This window comes from Dryobates pubescens, chromosome 40 (assembly GCF_014839835.1).
Source record: "Dryobates pubescens isolate bDryPub1 chromosome 40, bDryPub1.pri, whole genome shotgun sequence".
NCBI classification, from domain to species: Eukaryota; Metazoa; Chordata; class Aves; order Piciformes; family Picidae; genus Dryobates; species Dryobates pubescens.
Window position 1 is genome coordinate 649,338 of NC_071651.1, and position 20,889 is coordinate 670,226.

The window sequence follows — 20,889 nt, forward strand, 5'->3', positions numbered from 1 at the left end:
AGCACCAGTGGCCCTGCCAGGCTTAGGGCCTGAGCATGCAGCACCAGTGGCCCTGCCAGGCTGCTGCAGTGCCTCAGTTGGTTCACAGACTGCACAATGCTGAGCAACTGGTGGCAAGCAAACCCAGAGCCATCTCCTGAGAGCCTTCCTGCAGCAACCAAAGCAGCATTTCCCAGTTTGGAAGAACAAACAAACTGCCCCCAGGGGCTGGCAATGAGAACGAGGTAGCACTTAGTGCTGTACAGTTGGGTACCTCACAGGGATGTTGTAAGGATTTGGTCAGCTCCTCACCTATGGAGGAAGATATGGAAGGAGTGAGAATGACCTCTGGAAGGTCTGTGGCAAGCCATGAGCAGAGCTGGAGTCAGGGTTTCCAGATCCACAGCTCCACTCTTCCTCCTCTCCTGCTGCTTTGCACTGTGCCAGGCACAGCCACAAGCACTCAGCCAGCTCACCACTGGGCAGCTGCTCCCCATCACTTCCTGGCCAGCAGGGTCAAAGCCTCTCTCCTCATTCTCTGAGCTGCACACTGAGAGCTCTCCCAACAGAGAACAGAGAGTGAGAGCAGAGAGCAAGCTTGCAGCATCAAACCTCAAACTACCAGCACCTAGGCAAAGAAAATCAAGGAGGGGGGGGGGGGGGGGGGAAAGAAAAGCAAACAAAGCACCGACCCTAAGGTGAGAACACTTCAGTTGTGTCACCCAAAACCAGCACTTCAGGAAGTCAGCCTGCCACAGCCTGGGGATCTCAACCAAACCAACCTGGGAAAGTCAGGAGTGAAACTCAAACCAATCCCAGAGCCACCTCAGTGGAGAGGCCAAGAGCCTCCTGAAGCAACAACTCAGCTGTGAAGCTTGGAGGGAATTAAAAGGTGGAGGAAGAAACACAGGTGGAGAGCATCAGAGTTCCTCTGTGGGCTGCATGGGAAGTTTGTTGCACAGAGGGGAGCTGCATGGCAAGGCTGCTGTGCAGGAAACACAACAAATGACCAAACTGCTGAGCAGAGGTAAGGAGAAGCCTTTGCTGGGTGCAAGATTTGTGCCCCTGGCAGCCCAGAGAGGGTGCAGCACCAGCTGTTAGGCACAGCTCCCCCCTGGCATTTTCCTCCCTTTGCAGCCAGGTTTGTCACAACTAAGTGCAGCCCAGGAGCTCCTGCAGAGGTGTTCTGGGCTGCAGGGCTGCAGGAACCCCCCCAGCATCCCTGCTGCTCCCCAGCATGGCACCACGGCAGCCATGGTGCTGCCTGACTGCTGTGGGGAGACAGAAAGGGGTCCCAGAGCTGCCCTCAAGCTGAGGGAGCTGCAAAGAGCTCTTCAAAGATTTGCCACAACAGCTTCCAGTTTCTGAACCTATCTCCCCTCAGGGACTCCTCAACAGCTAAGTTCTAACAGTCCTGGCCCCAGTGAAGGACTAACAGGAGGCTTCCAAGGCCAGAACTGGGCTTTGCTCACAGCTCTTCTGCTGAAGGCCACAGAAGCTGCAGAGTTTGTTCTGTAAAGCTTCTAAAAGACTGCCCCAAAACCTTTGCCTGAGGTAACTGTGAACATCTCAACCACTTTATTTACACTGCAGACCACCTCTGACTCAAAACCACACCAGCAAACCTGCTGCAGTCTCTGGTATCAGTTCCCATCCCTGGAGCAGCTCTGCTGGGGGCACAGCCTGAGGGAGCTGGGGGATGTGCAGCCTGCAGAAGAGAAGGCTCCAGGGGGGATCTTGCAGCTTCCTGCCAGGAAGGCTGCAGAGAGACTTTTCCTGAGGGTGCCTGGAGACAGGACAAGGGGGAATGGCCTGAAGCTGAGGCAGAGCAGGGTTAGAGTGCAGCTGAGGAAGAAGTGCTTCAGCAGGAGGGTGGTGAGAGCCTGGCACAGGCTGCCCAGGGAGGCTGTGGCTGCCTCTTCCCTGGGGGTGATCCAGGCCAGGCTGGATGAGGCCTTGCAGCTGAGTCTAGCTTAGAGGTCCCTGCCTGTGGCAGGAGGTTGAGCTCTGAGGTCCCTAAGCCAGGCTGTGAGGACTCTGCAGAAGCAGGGAGCTGTGCTGGGTGTCCACCTGCAGGAGGGTTTGCTGTAAGTAGAAGGTGCTGGAGTGGCTGGGGGCAGAGGCTGGCACTCAGGGGCATCAATCCAGGGGAGCATTTGGGGCTTGCACTGCAATCCCCTCCTCAGCTCCATGCTATTGGTTCAGTTCAGCCCCTTGGATGTGCCTTGACATCAGCTTTCTGCATGCTCTGAGACACTTCTGGCCAGCAGTAGAAGCCTGGACACTGAAAGGAGAGAGCTGTGGAAGGTGTGGGGACTAACTGTGACCCAAGAGAGCTGTGCCAGGCACCACTCCTGTCCTGCAAGCCTCTCCCTTCAGCTGCCAGCATCAGCCAAGTTAATTCTCTCTCTGAGTGAATTATACAGAGGAATATTTACATATTTAAAATATAGGCAAAAAAATTAATCTTTCTTTCTTTCTTTCTTTTTTTTCTCTTTATATTCAAGAAATGTCTCTGCAAAAGGAGCTCTGAGAGTCTGCAGGGTCTGGCTGTGGGCAGGGATGGCACAGCTGCCTGTGATCCCACGTTAACTACAGCAGAGATGCCATGAGGACATTAGAGAGCAGGGAACTGCAGAACTCTGGTGACCCTTTTCTGAACAGGTTTTTATTAGCTTAGCTAAATAAAGCCTCCCCTTAGAGAATCCTACCCCAGGAAGTAGATAAAAATACAAGTATGTACAGCAGGGTGACCAGAGGAACTCTACTGGCAAGGCCTTGGGACGCCTGGGGCTCCCCCCCTGTGCCAGCTCTGCACCTCCAGAAGCTAAGCTTGCAGTGAACTCTGCTTCCAGAGGTCTTCCATTGCCTGCCACATCTCCTCTTGCCTGCTGGCACTCAGAAACCACCTCAGGATTACCACAGGATGAGATGAAGGGAACATGGCAGCAATCTCCCCCTTCGGGTCAAGTATTGGGCAGTCGTTTTCCCACCAGCTTCGTTTCCACAGCCACCCTCTGTCACCTGGTGGTCCCAGGGAGAGCTCCTGGCTGTGCTACATGTTGTAGGCCACATAGATGGGGTCCAGCTGGTCAGCCAGGAAGCTGTCTCGGAGGTGCATTCGCTGCTTCTCCCCCCTGGAGTTGATGGGGATGACTCCGGGGTCCACCACCACCACCACGCCCACGATCAGGTAGTGCTCCTCCAGCACCACGTTGGTCACCAGAGGGACCAGGTCCAGGGCTTCCTGCTCACAGCCACACAGCTCCACCACCACCACCAGCAGGTTGGTCCACGTGAACACAGCACTGAAAGGGGAGGAAGGAAAGGGCCAGCAGGAGTCAGTCACCCTCCCAAAGCACAGAGCTGGAACTCTCTGTCCTGAGCTGAGTTTCCCTCCTGCCCTGGGCTGCATTCCCCAGTGACCCAAGTCCTGACATGGCAAAGATCAGAGAAGCACAGAATGGGTTGGGTGGGAAGGGACCTCAAGGCTCAGCCTGCTCCAAGCCCCTGCCAGGGGCAGGGACACCTCCCCCCAGCCCAGGCTGCTCAAGGCCTCATCCAGCCTGGCCCTGAACGCCCCCAGGGAGGAGGCAGCCACAGCCTCCCTGGGCAGCCTGCTCCAGTGTCTCCTCACCCTCACTGCCAACAATTTCTTCCTCTTCTCCAGCCTCAATCTTCCCCTCTCCAGCCCCAAGCCAGTGCCCCTCATGCTCATTTCCTTGCTGCTCAGCCCAGACTGGAGTCCCCTCTGGGGCTGCTTTACCATTCAGCAATGCTCCTGTGGGTCCGGGAGACGGAGGTCTCGATGTCGATGGGGTGGTAGCGCAGCCCCCTCAGCTCCAGGGTCTCATCCAGTGCTCCAACAACATAGAGAGCGTCGTGGCGCTCTGCAGGGGACAGAGGGGAGGTGAAGAGTGTGCAGACCCCAGCCCAGAGGCTGGGCAGGCAGTGAGCAGCGTCTGGGGAGAGCAGGACTCGGTCACCGCGGCGTGGCCAAGCTTGGAGAGAGCCCTCCAAGACCACCGGGTCCAGCCCAGCGCCTCCGCGGCCGCTCACTCCCGCCCCTAAGCGCCACCTCCCGGGGCGGCGACGCCCCCAGCCCCCAGCCCCGGCTCCTCCCCGGCTGCAGCCCTACCCCCGCTGGCGGCGGTGAGCTCGGTGCGCCGCACGAAGCCCAGGTACCCGGTGCGAGCCCACAGCGTCTGCGCCGCATCGCCGAAGCTCAGCCGCGTGTTGAAGTGATCTGCCTGCAGGCTCTCGCTGTCGTAGATGGTGTAGTAGCCGCTGGCCGTGTGGGGGCTGTTCACCCAGATCTGCACAGCAGCAGGCCGACAAAAACCCCTCAGGGGCAGGCGGGGCAGAGCCGGAGCCTCCGCCGAGCTCGGCGGGGGAGAGCCCCGAGAGGCTTCTCTGCGGCTCAACAGAGCTGCTTCACACTCGGCTCCAACCTCCCGGCAGCCCAAACCCTTTCTTCCCCCCCAGCCCTTTCCCTTCCAACCTCTCTTTCCCTTCCCACCTCTCTTTCCCTTCCCACCTCTCTTTCCCTTCCCACCTCTCTTTCCCTTCCCACCTCTCTTTCCCTTCCCACCTCTCTTTCCCTTCCCACCTCTCTTTCCCTTCCAACTTTTTTCTCAGCCTTTTTTTCCTCCCTTCTTCCCAACCTCCATTTCCCTTCCCAACCTTTCCCCTTCCCAACTTCCATTCTCTTCCCAACCTTTCCCCTTCCCCACCTCCATTTCTCTTCCCAACCTTTCCCTTTCCCAACCTCCATTTCCCTTCCCAATTTCTTTTTCCTTCCAACCTCTTTTCTTCTTCCCAACCTTTTCCCCTTCCAATCTCCTTTTTCCTTCCCATCCTTCCTTTCTCTCTCCCCAGCCTCCTTTTCCATCTGGATCCCAAGCCAGAATTCCTTCTTTCCCCCCTCTTGTCTTTCTTTTTCAAACATGCATCTGGCAGATCCCTGAGGCTGAGCTGAGGCCATCAGGGATGGATTTTGTTAGCCTGTTGAGTCCAAAAGCTGCTCACAATCAGCAGAGGGCAAGTGCCCTGTGCTGGAACCAAGGGAAGGAAGCAAAATGTAAATGAAGATGATGTGGAAGCCACTCAGACAAGATTCAGCCTGGACTAAACCTTCCTTCCCAGCAGGATTTGCTTTTCTCTATCAAACCCAAACCAGTCCAGCAGGAATTCAGCTTCACAGAGCCTGCAAGCTGTCACCCAGCACCTCAGAGTCACACACAGGGGCTGCAGCTCAAGCAGCAGGCAGCAGAAGCTGCCCAAAGAGCCCAAAGAGGGAAACCTGCACTCACCTCCCCCAGGTGAGAGTCTCCAAGAGGCCCTTTGGTCTCAGGATTGACAATGACTACTTTGACTCCAGGCAGAATCTGAAGAGCAGAAGGAGGAAGATCTGACCTGTGAGTTATCTTCCCACCCAGCTGGAACACAAAGGCTGCTCCTCTGCCTCCAGGAAGCTGCAGCCAGGTATGGAACATGCTGGGACACAGCCCCTGAGGTGTGCTAATGGCATGAAGGAGCTGTGTGACTCAGCCCTGAATGCTTTGGGTTGGAAAGGACCTCAGGAGCTCATCTCCTCCAACCCCCCTGCCATGGGCAGGGACACCTCCCACCAGCCCAGGCTGCTCAAGGCCTTGAACCCCTCCAGGGAGGAGGCAGCCACAGCCTCCCTGGGCAACCTGTGCCAGGCTCTCCCCAACCCTTCCAACCCCTCCCATTCTGGGACTGTGGTTCCCAGCTCCACATCCCCAGGGAAGGGGCAGAAGGCCCAGGGGCTGTGTGCCAGCCCAGGCCAGGCCATTACCTTCCCAGACTCAGACAGCAGCAGGCTCTGCGGAGCTCCTCGTTCCACCAGCCGCACTCTGAGGGGGAGAAAAGGTTGGGAGGGAAGAGAAGAGCTGAAATCTGCTGCAGGGTTGGGGTGTGGGTAAAGAGAGCTTGAAGGCAGACAGCTCAGGGGGGAACAGCTCAGGACCACTGCAGCATTGGACAGAGCTAGGGAGCAGGTTTTTGGCAGCCTCCCTGTACCTGTCGTGTCTCAAGGATTTCAGATCCACGTAGACTGTGGTGGGGTCAGGCCCAGATGTTCCCTGAAGAGTTCAGAAGACAAAAGAAAAGAGAAGATTAAAGTCTCTGCAGAATCAGGAGCCTGAATCTGCACTCCTGAAGAGCTCCAGCTCAGGATGGAGCTGCTTTGGCAGAGGGCTTGGACTCGAGGGTCTCTGGAGGTCCCTTCCAACCCCTTAATGTTCTGTGATTGGGTTGGAAGGGACCTGCAGGACCCCTGGGGAGCAGTTGGTTACCTGTAAGCAGATGGCCACATTGACTCTGGAGCCAAAGGTGGTGCTGACAGCCCTGGGGGACAGCCCCAGGTCCTTGAAGAGCTTGGAGAAGGAGTGGGTGAGGGAGACCCTCGGCCGCTCCTCGGCCACCACCACACAGGTCCGGACGCAGGACAGGTTGATGCCTCGGGCCTGGGAAAGGCACAGAGGAGGGCAAAGGGCTGGGAATGCTCAGAGATCCATGGAAGGCTTGGGTTGGAAGGGAGCAGCCAGCTCCAACCCCCTGCCATGGGCTGGGACACCTCCCACCGGCCCAGCTTGCTCCAGGCAGCCTCAACCCTCCCAGGCTGTCCCCACAGGGAGGTTCTGCAGCCCTCTGCTCATCCCTGTGGCCCCCTCTGGACCCTCTCCAGCAGCTCCATGCCCTGGTGCTGGGGGGCATCAGACCTGGTGCACCCTCTGCCACACTGCACCACGGTCTGGCCCCTCACCAGAGGTGGCAGTTTGTGTCTTGTCCCCCAGAGCAGGGCACTGCTGCAGCAAAGCCATGCAGGGAGCCACCTCCAGCACTTTCTGGAGCTATTTCTTCTCCCCTCCTCTCAGCTCCAAGCAGGACACAGCTCTGCTTAGCAAACTGCCTCCCCTGTGTGCTCTGCATCCTGTGCTGGGCTGAGCCTCCACTGCAGACTCTTACATAAGCAATTCTGCAGAGCTTTCTGCTGCTGCCATCCTCTCTTCAGGGTCTGCCCAGCACTCTCTGACACTCAGTGGCAACCTGCTGCCTCCCCTGCCACACAGACCCTGCTCACCCCAATCCTTCTCCCCTCCTGGGGCTGCAGACAGCGGTTTTGTTGCTGTGCTCTCGTGTCTGAGCAAGCTGTGGGCTGGAGGCTTGTGGAAGAGGAAGGCTGCTGGATTCAGAGACCCTTAAAAGGGACCTCAGAGCTCAGCTCCAACCTCCCCACCACGGGCAGGGACCCCTCTCAAGCAGACTTTGCATAACCCAGGACTCCCTTCTTACCTTCAACATTTCAACTTGGTTTCCAAGTCCCTTTGTGCACAGTTCCATGACTGAATAGGAACAGAAAGTGTCCCTTATTTTGTACTGGCTGACAGTAGATAACCAGAGAAAAAGGTTGGATTCCAGCTCCATAGGAGGAATTAAGATTGACTGGTGTCCAGAATACACACTGGGGATGAAGAACAGCAGGGAAGGCAAACAGTGTTGTGCAGCATGGAGTTAACCCTGAGATTAACTTCTTCAGGTCACAGCCTCCCTGGGCAGCCTGTGCCAGAGCCTCACCACCCCCCTGCTGAAGACCAGCTCCAGCCTAACCCTGCTCTGCCTCAGCCCCAAACCATTGCCCCTTGGCCTCAAACACCCTCAGGCAAAGTCCTTCTGCAGCCTTCCTGCAGGATCCCTTCAGGTCCTGGCAGGCAGCTCTGAGGTCCCCCCAGGCTGAGCCCCCCCCAGCTCCCTCAGCCTGGCCTCACAGCAGAGCTGCTCCAACCCTCAGCAGTTTCCACCTCACAGACCTGCACTGGCAGAGGGAAGGAAGGGAACTGACTCAGCCCCAGAGCTTACAGAAGGAAACCTCCCTAACTGCAACAGATCATCAAGGAGGAAAGGCAGGGGCAAGGTTCTGGAGCCAGCAGGCTTTGGCAGCACAAATCATGACCAGCAGGCTGGGCTCACTCCCTGCCAGCCTGCAGGCAGAGGCTGCCAGCCCACAGACACATTCTGCCCTCACACCAGCTGAGTCCTTTGGGCAGTGGCAACATCCTCTGCCTGCCCTCAAGCCCAGGCACAGCCAGGGGCTGCCGTTCACACCCAGCCAGGGGCCGAGCTCGGGCTCCTGCCCCCTCAGAGTCCTACCTGCAAAGGCACCAGAGCACAAAGCCCAGCCCACAGTAGGGGTCCAGGCAGATGGCGATCTGCCGGGAGGAGTAGAGCTCACACTGCAGCTTGATGGCCCTGCAGAGGCCGCTGACGGCCGCGTGGGACATCTGCAAGGGAGAGAGCAGCAGGGCTGACCCCCGGCACAGCCCAGCAGGGCTGCCCCAGGGCAGGGAGGCAAGGGCCAGGAGAGGCACAGCCAGGCCCCCCCTGCCCTCAATCCCAGGGCAGCAGCCTCTGAGCCACGGCAAACCACAAGTGCTGAGCCCAGGAGCTGCAAAGCTTTGGGCACCTCAGGCTCCAAGCACAGCTGAGGAGAGTTCAGAGCTTCCCTTTCCCTAGTTTCTTGTCCTCTCCCCTGTCAGCTGCATCCCTCTCCTGCTCTTGGGGGAGGGAAAGCAGGAGCTCACAGCTCTGCACTGCTCTCTGCCAGGCAGCTCTCCAGTGGGAGGCAGCAGCACAGCTCCTGGTGCCCACTGCAGAGCTCTCAGCACAGCTCCTGGTGCCCAGTGCAGAGCTCTCAGCACAGCTCCTGGTGCCCAGTGCAGAGCTCAGCACAGCTCCTGGTGCCCACTGCAGAGCTCAGCACAGCTCCTGGTGCCCACTGCAGAGCTCTCAGCAGCACAGCTCCTGGTGCCCACTGCAGAGCTCTCAGCACAGCTCCTGGTGCCCACTGCAGAGCTCAGCACAGCTCCTGGTGCCCACTGCAGAGCTCTCAGCACAGCTCCTGGTGCCCACTGCAGAGCTCAGCACAGCTCCTGGTGCCCACTGCAGAGCTCTCAGCACAGCTCCTGGTGCCCACTGCAGAGCTCAGCACAGCTCCTGGTGCCCACTGCAGAGCTCAGCACAGCTCCTGGTGCCCACTGCAGAGCTCAGCACAGCTCCTGGTGCCCACTGCAGAGCTCTCAGCACAGCTCCTGGTGCCCAGTGCAGAGCTCTCAGCACAGCTCCTGGTGCCCAGTGCAGAGCTCTCAGCACAGCTCCTGGTGCCCACTGCAGAGCTCTCAGCAGCACAGCTCCTGGTGCCCACTGCAGAGCTCTCAGCACAGCTCCTGGTGCCCACTGCAGAGCTCTCAGCAGCACAGCTCCTGGTGCCCACTGCAGAGCTCAGCACAGCTCCTGGTGCCCACTGCAGAGCTCAGCACAGCTCCTGGTGCCCACTGCAGAGCTCTCAGCACAGCTCCTGGTGCCCACTGCAGAGCTCTCAGCACAGCTCCTGGTGCCCAGTGCAGAGCTCTCAGCAGCACAGCTCCTGGTGCCCACTGCAGAGCTCTCAGCACAGCTCCTGGTGCCCACTGCAGAGCTCAGCACAGCTCCTGGTGCCCACTGCAGAGCTCTCAGCAGAGCCTGCCCTGGCCTCTCCCCAGCAGTTCCCTGCCTCTCCTGAGCTGGGCAGCCCAGAAGTGGGCAGTTTCTCAGGGCCCTGCCTGTACCTTCACTCCTGTCAGCATCCCTGTTGTGGAGACACTGAAGTCCAGGTAAGCCAACATCTCAGCTGTGGGTGGTTTGTAGAGCTGAGCCAGTCGCTTCCTGGGCAAATCATCTGCACAGGAGAAGAGCAAAGCTTGGTCACTGCTGCCCTCTGAGCTGCTCTGGGAAAGCAAAACACAACTCCAGCAGCCCAGCAGGGATGCTGAAGCTTTCTGTTCATTCCCCTTCCCTCCTGGGGGTGCTGGGCTGACAGCAGCTGAACAGGAGCCAGCAGTGTGGCCAAGAAGGCCAAGGACATCCTGGCCTGCAGCAGGAGCAGTGTGGCCAGCAGGGGCAGGGAGCTCATCCTGCCCTGTGCTCAGCACTGCTCAGGGCACACCTTGAGTCCTGTGCCCAGTTCTGGGCTCCTCAGTTTAAGAAGGACATTGAGAGGCTGGAAGGGGTCCAGAGAAGGGCAACAAAGTGGGGAGGGGTCTGGGGCACAGGGCTGGGGAGGGGTCTGGGACACAGCCCTGGGAGGAGAGGCTGAGGGAGCTGGGGTTGCTTAGCCTGCAGAAGAGGAGGCTCAGGGGAGACCTCATTGCTCTCTCCAACTCCCTGAAGGGAGGTTGCAGCCAGGTGGGGGTTGGGCTCTTCTCCCAGGCACCCAGCACCAGAACAAGAGGACACAGCCTCAAGCTGTGCCAGGGGAGGTTTAGGCTGGAGGTGAGGAGAAAGTTCTTCCCAGAGGGAGGAATTGGCCATTGGGATGTGCTGCCCAGGTTGGTGTTCAAAGAGGGATTGGATGTGGCACTTGGAGCCAGGGTTGAGTTGTCAGGAGGTGCTGGGTGGCAGCTTGGACTTGATGAGCTCTGAGCTCTTTTGCAACCTTATTGATTCTCTGACTCCTGCCAAGCTTCCCCTGTGGAGAGTGATTTCTCCTCAGGAACAGGGGGAGGAGAGCAACTTGCTCCTAAGGAGCTGTCTGCAAGGAGGCTTCCCAGGGCCATCATTCCCAGCCCACACAGCTCCACAGATGCAGAGGAGGCCTCAGGAAGCAAGGTCAGGCCCAGCCCCCACCTCAGGCTGCTTTTTACACTTTCCAACAAGTTCTTCAGGGCTTCCTGAAGCGAGGGACAGCCCCCTGGGACCCCCAGGCACGAAGCCTTGGGGCCCATGGAGCTCACCTGTGTCGATGATGGTTGGCCAGGTTTTGACATCCACAGCAGCTGCTGCCTCTCTGGACTTCAGCAGCCTCATTAAGGTCTGGGTTGTGAGGATGCAGGCAGCCTTGCTGACCTGGAAGGAGAAACTGGGACTGAGAAAGAGAGAGGAAGGAGCAGCAGTGCTGGGGAAGGCAACAGGGCTGGTGAGGAGCAGCTGAGGGACCAGGAGGGAGACTGAAGGGAGACTGAAAGGACACTGAAGGGAGACTGGAGGGAGACTGAAGGGACACTGGAGGGAGACTGAAGGGACACTGGAGGGAGACCTTCTGGCTCTCTACAACTCCCTGGGAGGAGGCTGGAGCCAGGTGGGGGTTGGGCTCTGCTGCCAAGCACCAGGTGACAGAAGGAGAGGAAATGAGCTGAAACTGTGCCAGGGAAAGGTTAGGTTGGAGATAAGCAACCTGGCAGAAGTCCCTCCCCAGCTCTCCTGTAGCACCTTTTAGGTACTGGAAGGCTGCTCCAAGGTCTCCCTGGAGCCTTCTCCTCTCCAGGCTGAAGAGCTCCAACCCTCCCAGCCTGTCCCCACAGCCCTCTGATCACAGAGTCCACATCCAGCTTTCTCCCCCATGGGAGAGAACCAGGAACCTCCTGGTTCCTGGGCTTGGACAGCAGCTGAGAGCAGGACCTGCAGGTGCCCAGCAGTGCATTTCAGGTGGGAACCTCCCAGGCTGGCAGCTCCAGGAAGCAGCTCCTGTGGCACAGCTCCTCCTGGCACACTGCCGGAGCCCCTGGCCTGGGCACCTGCGGAGCCTCTCCTCCAGCTGGGGGCTGCGCTTGGGTGGCTGCTGCCAGGCAGCCAGCAGGGCTGGGAGAGGCTGGGGCTGCTGCAGGCAGGCTGGCACAGCCTGGCAGGCACAGCCTGGCAGGCACAGCCTGGCTGGCACAGCCTGGCACTCACCTCCACGATCATCCTGACGGTGGGCAGAGTGGCGCCCAGGCTCTGGGCGTGCGGCGGCCGGACGGTGACAGGCACACAGCCGGCGTACAGGCAGCCATAGAAGGCAGTGATCAGCTCAATGCCTGCAGGGACAGGACAGGCCCCAGGCTGTGGGTGCAGGGCACAGCTGGCTGCACACCCTGCTGCCAGCAGCCTCTGCCCTCAGCAGCTCCTCTCCAGCCCCAGGAGCGGCCGCGGGCGCCAGCCGCCCCCCGAGGGGCAGGGGGAGCAGCGCCGCAGGGAGGCCAAGGAGAGCTGGGCCAGGCAGCTGGGACGGCAGAGGAGATTTGGCTCCCCCAGCTCCACACAGCAACACAGCCTGGGGCCTGCCAAGGGGCAGCCCTTGGAGCTCAGAGCAGAGCGAGGGAGCCCCCAGGGCACCGCTCCCAGCGCTCGGTGAGACCCCCGAGGAAGCCCCAGGGTGGGCTGCAGCCCCCAGCCCAAGCTGCTCACCAGGAGGATAGAGGAGCACCACGTTGTCCCCTGCATTGAGATGGCCTTTGTCACACAGCACTGATGCAATCCTCTCAGCCTTCTTGTGCAGCTGCAGGCAGGTGGCTGTGCACACAGTGGTTCCCTTCAAAGGAGACAGAGATGCTCCAGAGGAGGCCCTGGCACCAGACCTGTGCCAGGCCATGGCAAGAAGACAAAAGGGCCAAACAAACCCAACCCAAACAAAGCAACCAAAACTCCCCAACCAAAGCCAGGAGCCAGCTGGCTGCTAGTGTCAGTCTAGAGCTACTGCTGGCAGAGCTATGCCTAGAGGCTGCTGCCACTCAGGGAGCCACTCATCCACTACAGCATCCAGAAGAGAGAGATGGAGTTAGAGCTGCTCTAGAAAGTTCTACCTTCCAGGGAGTCAGTTCAGGGTCTTCTTGCACCAAAACCTTGCCAGAATATACTCAACACCATTAAATGATACCAGGCACCAGTGGGAACCTACAAACAGGCTCAGTTTCAAAAGGCAGCACTGAACCCTGGCAGTCCTGCAGGGGAGGAGACCTCAAGGCTCAGGGGTTCCAGTTTCAGGGTAGAAAGCCAACAGCCAGCACAGGGACTAAAGGGAGGACCCTGGAGTGAGCAGAAGGTTTGAAACAGCCTCAAACCTGTGCTGAGTAACAAAGAATGGCTCAGGCTGGAAGGGACCTCAGAGCTCCTCACCTCCAACCTCCCCACCATGGGCAGGGACACCTCTCAGCTAGGCTCAGCTGCTCAGGGCCTCATCCAGCCTGGCCTTGAACACCCCCAGGGAGGAGGCAGCCACAGCCTCCCTGGGCAGCCTGTGCCAGAGCCTCACCACCCTCCTGCTGAAGAACTTCTCCATCAGCTCCACTCTGACCCTGCTCTGCCTCAGCTCCAAACCATTGCCCCTGGGCCTGTCTCAGGCACCCTCAGCAAAAGTCTCTCTGCAGCCTTCCTGCAGGATCCCTTCAGGCCCTGGCAGGCAGCTCTAAGGTCCCTCCTGGAGTCCTCTCCAGGCTGCACAGCCCCAGCTCCCTCAGCCTGTGCTCTCAGCAGAGCTGCTCCAGCCCTGGGAGCATCTTTGTGGCCTCCTCTGGCCTCACTCCAGCAGCTCTGTGTCCTTCTGCTGCTGGGGACAGCAGAACTGGAGGCAGGATTGGAGCAGAGCCAAGGGGCAGGCTCCCCTCTCTTGCCCTGCTGCCCACACTCCTCTGGATGCAGCCCAGAGCTGTGGACCTTAACCAAACCCCAGCCCAGCCTGGCCCTGGGCTGTACCTTGGCATTTAACAGAAGGAAGAGTGGGTGGTCAGGAGTTGCTTGAGCTCTCCACTGCAAGACCTCTGTCAGGAACTGGTGCTGAAACAGAGAGGCAGCAATGAGCTGTTTGTGCTGCTGCTGCAGAGGCAGCTTCCCACTGCTGCTCTGCTTTCAGCTGCAGGCTGAATTGTTCCTTATTCTCCAGCTGCAGCACATCACAGGGCCCCAGAATGCCAGGCTGGAAGGGACCCCAAGGATCAGCTGACCCTGAGTGGAGCTGCAGTGAGCTGGCCCAGCCCCCTGCCAGCCTGCAGAGTGCCCAGCACAGGGGAGTCCACTGCTTCCCTTGGGAGCTGGTTCCAGTGCCTGCCTGTGCTGATGGGGAAGGATCCTCTCTGCCTGCCCTCACCTTTTTCACCAGGTCATTGTCCTCCAGCTGCCCAAGATCCCTCCCAGAGGCCTGAGCAATTCTCTTGCCAGCCACCAGGTTGCCAACCATCACAGAGGCAGGGCCCACACCTGGGGACAGAGAAGGCCTTCAGGGGCTTGGAATGTCAAGGAGAAGTTGCTGGCCCAGAGCTGCAGCCTGCAGCACAGCAAAGGTACAGAGATCCTCTGGAGGACCTCCTGCTCCTGGGCATGGATGCAAGAAGAGAGGCAAGGAAGCCTCACTGAGGGGGCTCAGGCTCTGCTCATCAGCAGGGAGCATCCCAGTGAGGTCAGAGGTAGGGCTCAGGCTTCCTGCCTGAGGCCTCAAGCATGCCACAGGTCCAGAGCAAGGCCTCACCCAGCCTGCTGGCCCTGAGGCAGGGCACAGCCACCACTGGGAGGGGTTGGTGTTACCTGGCTGCTTCTGCCTGGGCTTGGGCAGGTTGGTCACACAGGTGTGAGGGCACATGAGGATGTTGCAGGGGTGCAGAGAGCCCTCCAGAAAGTGCTGCTTGGTTTGGGAGATGTGGATCCCTCCCAGGGGAGTCTTTGGCAAGGTGTTGGCTGGCACCAGAGCAAGGCAGTAGACACCCACTTGGTGAATGCTGTCAATGGCCTGGAGAAAGGGAAGGAGGGCACTGGGCTCTGGCAGCTCACTGCCCCCAGCTGCCCTGCCCCACTGCAGCCCAGTGCCTGCCAGCCTCCCTTGCCCAGAGCCTGCCAGCCTCCCTGCCCAGTGCCTGCCAGCCTCCTTTGCCCAGAGCCTGCCAGCCTCCCTGCCCAGTGCCTGCCAGCCTCCCTGCCCAGAGCCTGCCAGCCTCCTTTGCCCAGAGCCTGCCAGCCTCCTTTGCCCAGAGCCTGCCAGCCTCCCTGCCCAGTGCCTGCCAGCCTCCCTGCCCAGTGCCTGCCAGCCTCCTTTGCCCAGTGCCTGCCAGCCTCCCTGCCCAGTGCCTGCCAGCCTCCCTTGCCCAGTGCCTGCCAGCCTCCCTGCCCTGCCCCTGCTCCAGGCACACCAAATCCTTCCCCCCTTCCCTCACAGCCGAAACCCCAAATGCACAAAGTCACCTCAGAGCCTCCTGCCCCAGCCAGAGGCAGGGCCCTGCCCTTTGGCAGCCTGAGAGCAGAGCTCTGAGAGCAGAGTGAGCCCAGGGTCAGCTCCTGAGCCTGAGCCTCCTGCTGGCCACTTCCCCAGGGCCTGAGCCCAGGGCCCCAGCGCCTCCGGGAGCAGCTTGTGCGCAGCAGAGGCACCCAGCCTCTGCCAGGCTGGCTCCTGAGCCCCTGCTGACTGCGCTGCCCCCTGAGCTGCCCACACACTGCAGAGCTGCTGCTCTCCCTCCCTCTGCCAGGGGCTGACCTGCAGCACTCGACTCATCCACTGGAAGCTGTCCTCCTCGGAGGCGTCCGGCCGCTGCTCGGCCACCACCACGATCCTCTCGTCGTAGAAGACAGAGACAGAGAACACAGCAATCCTGGAACAGGGGAGAGCCAGCCTGGCACAGGCTCCTTAGGAGCAGGAGCCAAGGAAACAGACCAGAGCCAGAAGCTGGGGGGCAAAGAACCCAACAGCCAAACCTCGTGGGGCGAAGAGAGAGGGGAAAAGAGAGAGAGGCTCCACGGAGACAGCTCCGGCCGGGGCGGAGAGGAAAGGGCTTAGGAAGTGCAAGGGATTCATTCCACCTCCTGCTGCAGCTTCCACCCAGCAGTCCCCTGGCCTCCCAACCTGCCCCACTCCTACTCCAGCCTGGGGCAGGGGTTGCTGTGCTGACCTTCCCCTGTACACTGTCTTGATGGACTCCACTGCCAGGCCGGTGGCCACGATGTCGTCGGCGTTGTGCCGGCGCCCGCTGACCGTCAGCAGCCCGTCCATCTTCCCCACCACGAACACCAGGCTGCCCTGCCAGGGGGAGAGGCTTCTGTCAGCAGCCTGAGAGCGCTGCCACAGCTCCCAGCTGCCCCCAGAGCAGCTGGAGGGATGTGAATCCCGGGGGCAGGGCTCTGCTCCCCGGGATCAGGTGACGGAAGGAGAGGAAATGGCCTGAAACCTGTGCCAGGGCAGGCTCAGGTCGGCCCTGAGGAACAGTTTCTGTCCTGCCAGAGTGGTCAGGGGCTGGCACAGGCTGCCCAGGGAGCTGCTGGGGTCTCCATCTCTGGAGACATCCAAAGCCCAGCAGTGACCTTCTCTCGGTGACCCTGCTCGGCCAGGGGGGGTTGGACTGGAGGATCGCCAGAGGTCCCTTCCAACCCCCACCCTTCTGTGAGCCTTCTGCACCCCAGATGCTTTCCTTTCCAAGCCTGAAGGCTCCCAGCCCACACCAAAGCCCAGGGCAGAGCAAGCTGCCAGCTTGGGTCACCTACAGGTCCAACAAATCCCAGCAGGCCGGAGCGGACGAAGGGCACCTCGGCCACCGGGGAGCCCGCGGCGGTCACAGGGATCACCTGCAACAGAAGGCAGCAGCCTGCAGGCACAGTGGGGGCCTGAGGGCAGCAGAACACCTCCCCAGCAGGCAGAGATGAGGAGGGAATCCTTGCCCAGGGAGCTGTGGCTGTCCCCTCCCTGGAGGTGCTGGAGGCCAGGCCGGGTGAAGCCTTGAGCAGCCTGAGGCTGGTGGGAGAGGTCCCTGCCCGCGGCAGGGGGCTGGCTCTGGGTGGTCTTGCAGGTCCCTCCCAAGCCAAGCCAAGCCCTGCACAGGGACAGATGCATCCTGCTGCACACCTACCTCAAAGGTGTTCTTTGTGACCCCTGCCAGCCCATAATACATCATCCCTCCTGCTCTGGAGCTGACACAGATCTCCCCAATCTCGTCGGTCTTGCAGAGCTGGGGAGCTCCATCAGGCTTCACGATGCACATCATGCCTAGGGCACAGCACAGCCCCTGAGAGCCTGCCCAGGGCCCACAGCTGAGCTGGGACAGGGGGGGGACACTGCCTGGGGACTGCCCAACCTCCCCCTCTGCTGAGCATCAACATGGGAGGAGGCACTGAGCAGGTCTGGTCCCTGTGGACATGGCAGCTGGGGCCGTGGTCATCCTGGGCTGACCTCAGCTGGACTCTGCTCTGCTCTGGGGAGAGCTCAGCTGCAGTGCTGTGTCCTGCTCTGGGACCCCCAGCACAAGAGAAACATGGAGCTGCTGGAGAGGGTCTCCAGAGGAGGCCACCAAGATGTACAGTGGCTGAAGAACCTCCCAGGCTGGGAGGGTTGGGGCTGTTCAGCCTGCAGAGCTCCAGGGAGAGCTTCTCTAAGCTCTCCAGTACCTGAAGGAGGCCTAGAGGAAGGCTGGGGAGGGACTGTCCAGAAGGGCTTGGGGTGGTAGGACAAGGGACAGTGGTTTGAAGCTGGATTTAGGTTGGCCATCAGGAGGAAGTTCTGCACCATGAGGCTGGTGAGACGCTGGCACAGGCTGCCCAGGGGTGTGCTTGAGGCCCCAGTCCCTGGAGACATTCAGGAGCAGCCCTGCTGTGGCCCAGGGCAGCCTGCTCTGGCTGCTGCCTGCAGGGGAGTGGTGGCCAAGATGTCCTGGGAGGGTTCCCTGCCAGCCTGATGCAATCTGGGAGTCTTTGGACCAGTGCCACGATGCCAGAGCCCCTCAGAGCAGCTGCAGAGAAGGAGACTGCTGCAGCTTCTTACCTCCTGGCATCACATGGCCAACATCCTGCACAGTCAGAGCAGAGTTCTTGTCCTCAGTGTTGACTCGAATCACACCGAAGCTCAGCCCATGCATGGACAGGATGGCTCTGCCAGGCAGAGGAGCCCCAGGGACCCCAGGCCTTTGGAGGACACAGAATCAATAGAGTGAATCAGGCACACAGAGGCTATAATTAGACTGGGCTGAAGCTCACCCAGCAACAGGAACAGTGCAGATCTCAGGCTCTCCTGGCTGGAAGGCAGCCTGAAAAGCGAGGTGGCAGCAGGGGGCTGCCTCCCAGGGGCTGCCTCCCAGGAGAGGCTCAGGGGGCTGCCTCCCAGGGGCTGCCTCCCAGGGGCTGCCTCCCAGGAGAGGCTCAGGGGGCTGCCTCCCAGGGGCTGCCTCCCAGGCCAGGCTCAGGGGGCTGCCTCCCAGGGGCTGCCTCCCAGGAGAGGCTCAGGAGGCTGCCTCCCAGGCCAGCCTCAGGGGGCTGTGAGCAGAAAGCTCTTCCCAGAAGGAGTTATTGGCCCCTGGGATGTGCTGCCCAGGGAGGTGGTGGAGTCACCCTGGAGGTGTGGATGTGGCACTTGGAGCCATGGTTTAGTTAGTCAGGGGGTGCTGGGTGAGAGGTTGGACTTGATGAGCTCTGAGGTCTTTTCCAACCTCATTGACTCTCAGAGGCAAACCCTTGGGCAAAGGCAACCTGCAGCCTGCAGCCCCCCCCAGGAGCTGTGCAAGCCAAGGGCAGGACAAAGCAGGGCACAGCTCTGCCAGGCACTGCTGAGCTGTCACACAGCTGAGAGGACAAAAGCTCTCTTGAGGAAGGTTTCACAGCTCAGCTACCTGAGCAGCTGAGCACACAGCCACAGGCAGCAGAGCTCCTTCCATGCTCAGGTCACCTCTGCCCAGCTGCTGGGAGACCGAAGCTCGGCCAGCGCCGGCCTGGCCGCTGCCTGCCCCTTACCTGCGGATGGCAATGGTCATCGCTTCTGGGGAGGTGGCACAGGGACAAATTGCCTCTGGCTTAAGCCCATGGCTCTGAAACAAGCTCAGGAAGGCATCACAGGAGGACACAGACCCTGCAAAGCAAGGAAGGGCAGATGCCACCACGGCCTGGCAGAGGAAACTGTCTGTGGAGTAAGCTGGGAGCGCTGAGCACGCCCAGGGCACCGCTGCTGAGAGCTGCAGACAGCAGCTCCCCAGGCAGCAGGCAGCAAGGAGCTGAGCTCAGAGCCTGCCCAGTGGGGCCTGGGAACAAGCAGTCACTGCCTGCTCTCTCCCAGCCTGCTTCAGAGCTGGTCCAGGCTGAGCTTTCAGCAGGCTTGAAGCACTTCCTGAGCCTGCAAGGCTCAGTGCAGGCAGGCAGGGATAACCCAAACAGGGCCAAGTGTCCCTTCCAGTTGGTGCCATCCAGACCAACATTGCAGGGAGGCCACAGAGGAGAAGGGCTGAAGAATCTCTGAGGCCAGGCTGAGGGAGCTGGGGGTGCTCAGCCTGGAGAGGAGAAGGCTCCAGGGAGACCTCAGAGCAGCCTTCGAGCAACCGAAGGGGCTGCAGGGAGTGCTGGGCTGATCCTTCCAGCCCAAGCCGCTCTATGCAGGAGCCCAGGAGCTCTGCAAGGCTCTGCAAAAGGAGCCAAGCTTGGGAGCCAAGGAGGCAGAGGTGGGCAAGGCCTGGGCAGGGCAGCAGGGCAGACTCACAGGGGTTGGCACCGTCGGTCACCACCAGCATGCGCAGCGAGCTGAGGCTGACGTCCCTCTGGTCCCTGTGAGCCATCATGGCCCAGTGCAGGTCTCGGCACTTCACCAGGGCCACTCTGGCTGCAAAGCACCACAGACACCACACAGACAGACAGCACACCAGCACACAGACAGACAGCACATCAGCACAAGGAAAAGCTCCCCAGGAGCCCCTTCCACAGGAGGACACAGCTGCAGCGCTGCCAGCTGAGGAGATCCTGACTGGGGCTGCTCAGTCTGGAGAGGAGAAGGCTCTGAGGTGACCTCACTGTGGCCTTCCAGGATCTGCAGGGGGCTACAAGCAGGCTGGGGAGGGACTGCTCAGGATCTCAGGGAGTGATAGGACTGGGGGGAATGGAATGGAGCTGGAGGTGGGGAGATTCAGGCTGGAGGGGAGGAGGAAGTTCTTCACCGTGAGAGTGGTGAAGCCCTGGAAGGGGTTGTGCAGGGAGGTGGTTGGGGCCCTGTCCCTGGAGGTGTTTAAGCCCAGGCTGGATGAGGCTCTGGGCAGCCTGATCTAGTGTGGGCTGTCCCTGCCCATGGCAGGGGGTTGGAACTGGCTGCTCCTTGGGGTCCCTTCCAGCCCTGACTGATTCTATGATCCTGTGACTGAAGCCTTCCCTGAGCCTGCAGCAGCAGCCAGCCCCGGGGCACGCAGGGCACCTGCCCACCCCTGAGCCAGGCTCTGCCACTCTGGCAGCCTCCCCACCCCAGGGGCTGGGAGCTGGGTGATCTTTAAGGCCCCTTCCAGCCCAGCCCAGCCCAGCTGTGGGGCACACAGAGGTACCTTTGTGGGCATGGACTCTCTGCACCCAGGAGAGGGGGCAGGTTTTCATCACCGAGTAGGGCACGCTGATGGTGTGCAGCTTGTTCATTACATTCTGGGAAGCAGGAAAGAAGGGACTCAGGTGAAGGGCTGGCAAAACCAACCCTGAAGCACAAATAGGAGTCACCCTCACCACCACCACCACCACCCCCACCCTTCAGCCTCCCTCCCTGGAGGTGTTCAAGGCCAGGCTGGATGAGGCTTTGAGCAGCCTGGGCTGTGGGAGGTGTCCCTGCCCATGGCAGGGGGCTGGAGCTGGATGGTCTTTAAGGTCCCTTCCAACCCAACCTGCTCCAGGACTCTCTGAAAGGCTCCAGGAGGCCTCCCCAGGCCCAGCTCACCGTCAGAATGCCATGCCACAGGCCTGCATCCTTCTTGAAGTCCAGAACATTCACTATGGTTTCACCTGGGAAGAGAAAGGAGCAGGCTGGGAGTGAGAGGTGCCAGGAGAGCTGGGAGCTGCCCTCTGAAGCCATCACTTGGCTCTGTCAGACCTGCTCCAGCAGGTGCAGATGCAGCAAGTGCAGAGCCTGGTTTCAACATCTCAGCAGTCAGAGCTCCTTGTTATGCACAGCACAACTGAGCAGCACCCCTGGAGCTGGAGCAGAGCTCAGCAAGGTGCCAGGGAGGGACCCCCCCGAGCCTGTAATGCACTGCAGGCAGGGCCTGGACCTCCTGATGCACAGGCAGCAGGCAGGGGAGGAGCAGGGAGCATCACTCAAGCACCCAGGAGCAATGGGAATTCAGTGAAGGCTTCCAAAAGCCAAAGTCTGCATTTCCAAGCACTGTGACACACAGCTCTGAA

General features: G+C 60.3%; 1 protein-coding gene across 1 annotated transcript in view; it reads right to left on the bottom strand.

The window, feature by feature from the left end:
• Nucleotides 1-1,724: 1,724 nt before the first annotated feature.
• DIP2B (disco interacting protein 2 homolog B) overlaps nucleotides 1,725-20,889 on the bottom strand; it is a 46,100-nt gene continuing 26,935 nt past the window's right edge. Inside the window, exons 14-38 of the mRNA XM_054177466.1 lie at nucleotides 20,426-20,490; nucleotides 20,046-20,139; nucleotides 19,220-19,339; nucleotides 18,484-18,598; nucleotides 17,522-17,661; nucleotides 16,614-16,750; nucleotides 16,252-16,332; nucleotides 15,663-15,790; nucleotides 15,251-15,365; nucleotides 14,311-14,512; nucleotides 13,877-13,986; nucleotides 13,486-13,566; nucleotides 12,202-12,325; nucleotides 11,710-11,831; nucleotides 10,773-10,884; nucleotides 9,609-9,718; nucleotides 8,155-8,285; nucleotides 7,300-7,468; nucleotides 6,300-6,470; nucleotides 6,025-6,086; nucleotides 5,801-5,858; nucleotides 5,292-5,366; nucleotides 4,118-4,295; nucleotides 3,746-3,869; nucleotides 1,725-3,287 (exon numbers count right to left, since the gene is read on the bottom strand). Of these exons, the coding sequence (XP_054033441.1) occupies nucleotides 3,035-3,287; nucleotides 3,746-3,869; nucleotides 4,118-4,295; nucleotides 5,292-5,366; nucleotides 5,801-5,858; nucleotides 6,025-6,086; nucleotides 6,300-6,470; nucleotides 7,300-7,468; nucleotides 8,155-8,285; nucleotides 9,609-9,718; nucleotides 10,773-10,884; nucleotides 11,710-11,831; nucleotides 12,202-12,325; nucleotides 13,486-13,566; nucleotides 13,877-13,986; nucleotides 14,311-14,512; nucleotides 15,251-15,365; nucleotides 15,663-15,790; nucleotides 16,252-16,332; nucleotides 16,614-16,750; nucleotides 17,522-17,661; nucleotides 18,484-18,598; nucleotides 19,220-19,339; nucleotides 20,046-20,139; nucleotides 20,426-20,490 (3,077 nt within the window). The 3' untranslated portion in view covers nucleotides 1,725-3,034. The remainder of the gene's footprint in view (nucleotides 3,288-3,745; nucleotides 3,870-4,117; nucleotides 4,296-5,291; nucleotides 5,367-5,800; nucleotides 5,859-6,024; nucleotides 6,087-6,299; nucleotides 6,471-7,299; nucleotides 7,469-8,154; nucleotides 8,286-9,608; nucleotides 9,719-10,772; nucleotides 10,885-11,709; nucleotides 11,832-12,201; nucleotides 12,326-13,485; nucleotides 13,567-13,876; nucleotides 13,987-14,310; nucleotides 14,513-15,250; nucleotides 15,366-15,662; nucleotides 15,791-16,251; nucleotides 16,333-16,613; nucleotides 16,751-17,521; nucleotides 17,662-18,483; nucleotides 18,599-19,219; nucleotides 19,340-20,045; nucleotides 20,140-20,425; nucleotides 20,491-20,889) is intronic.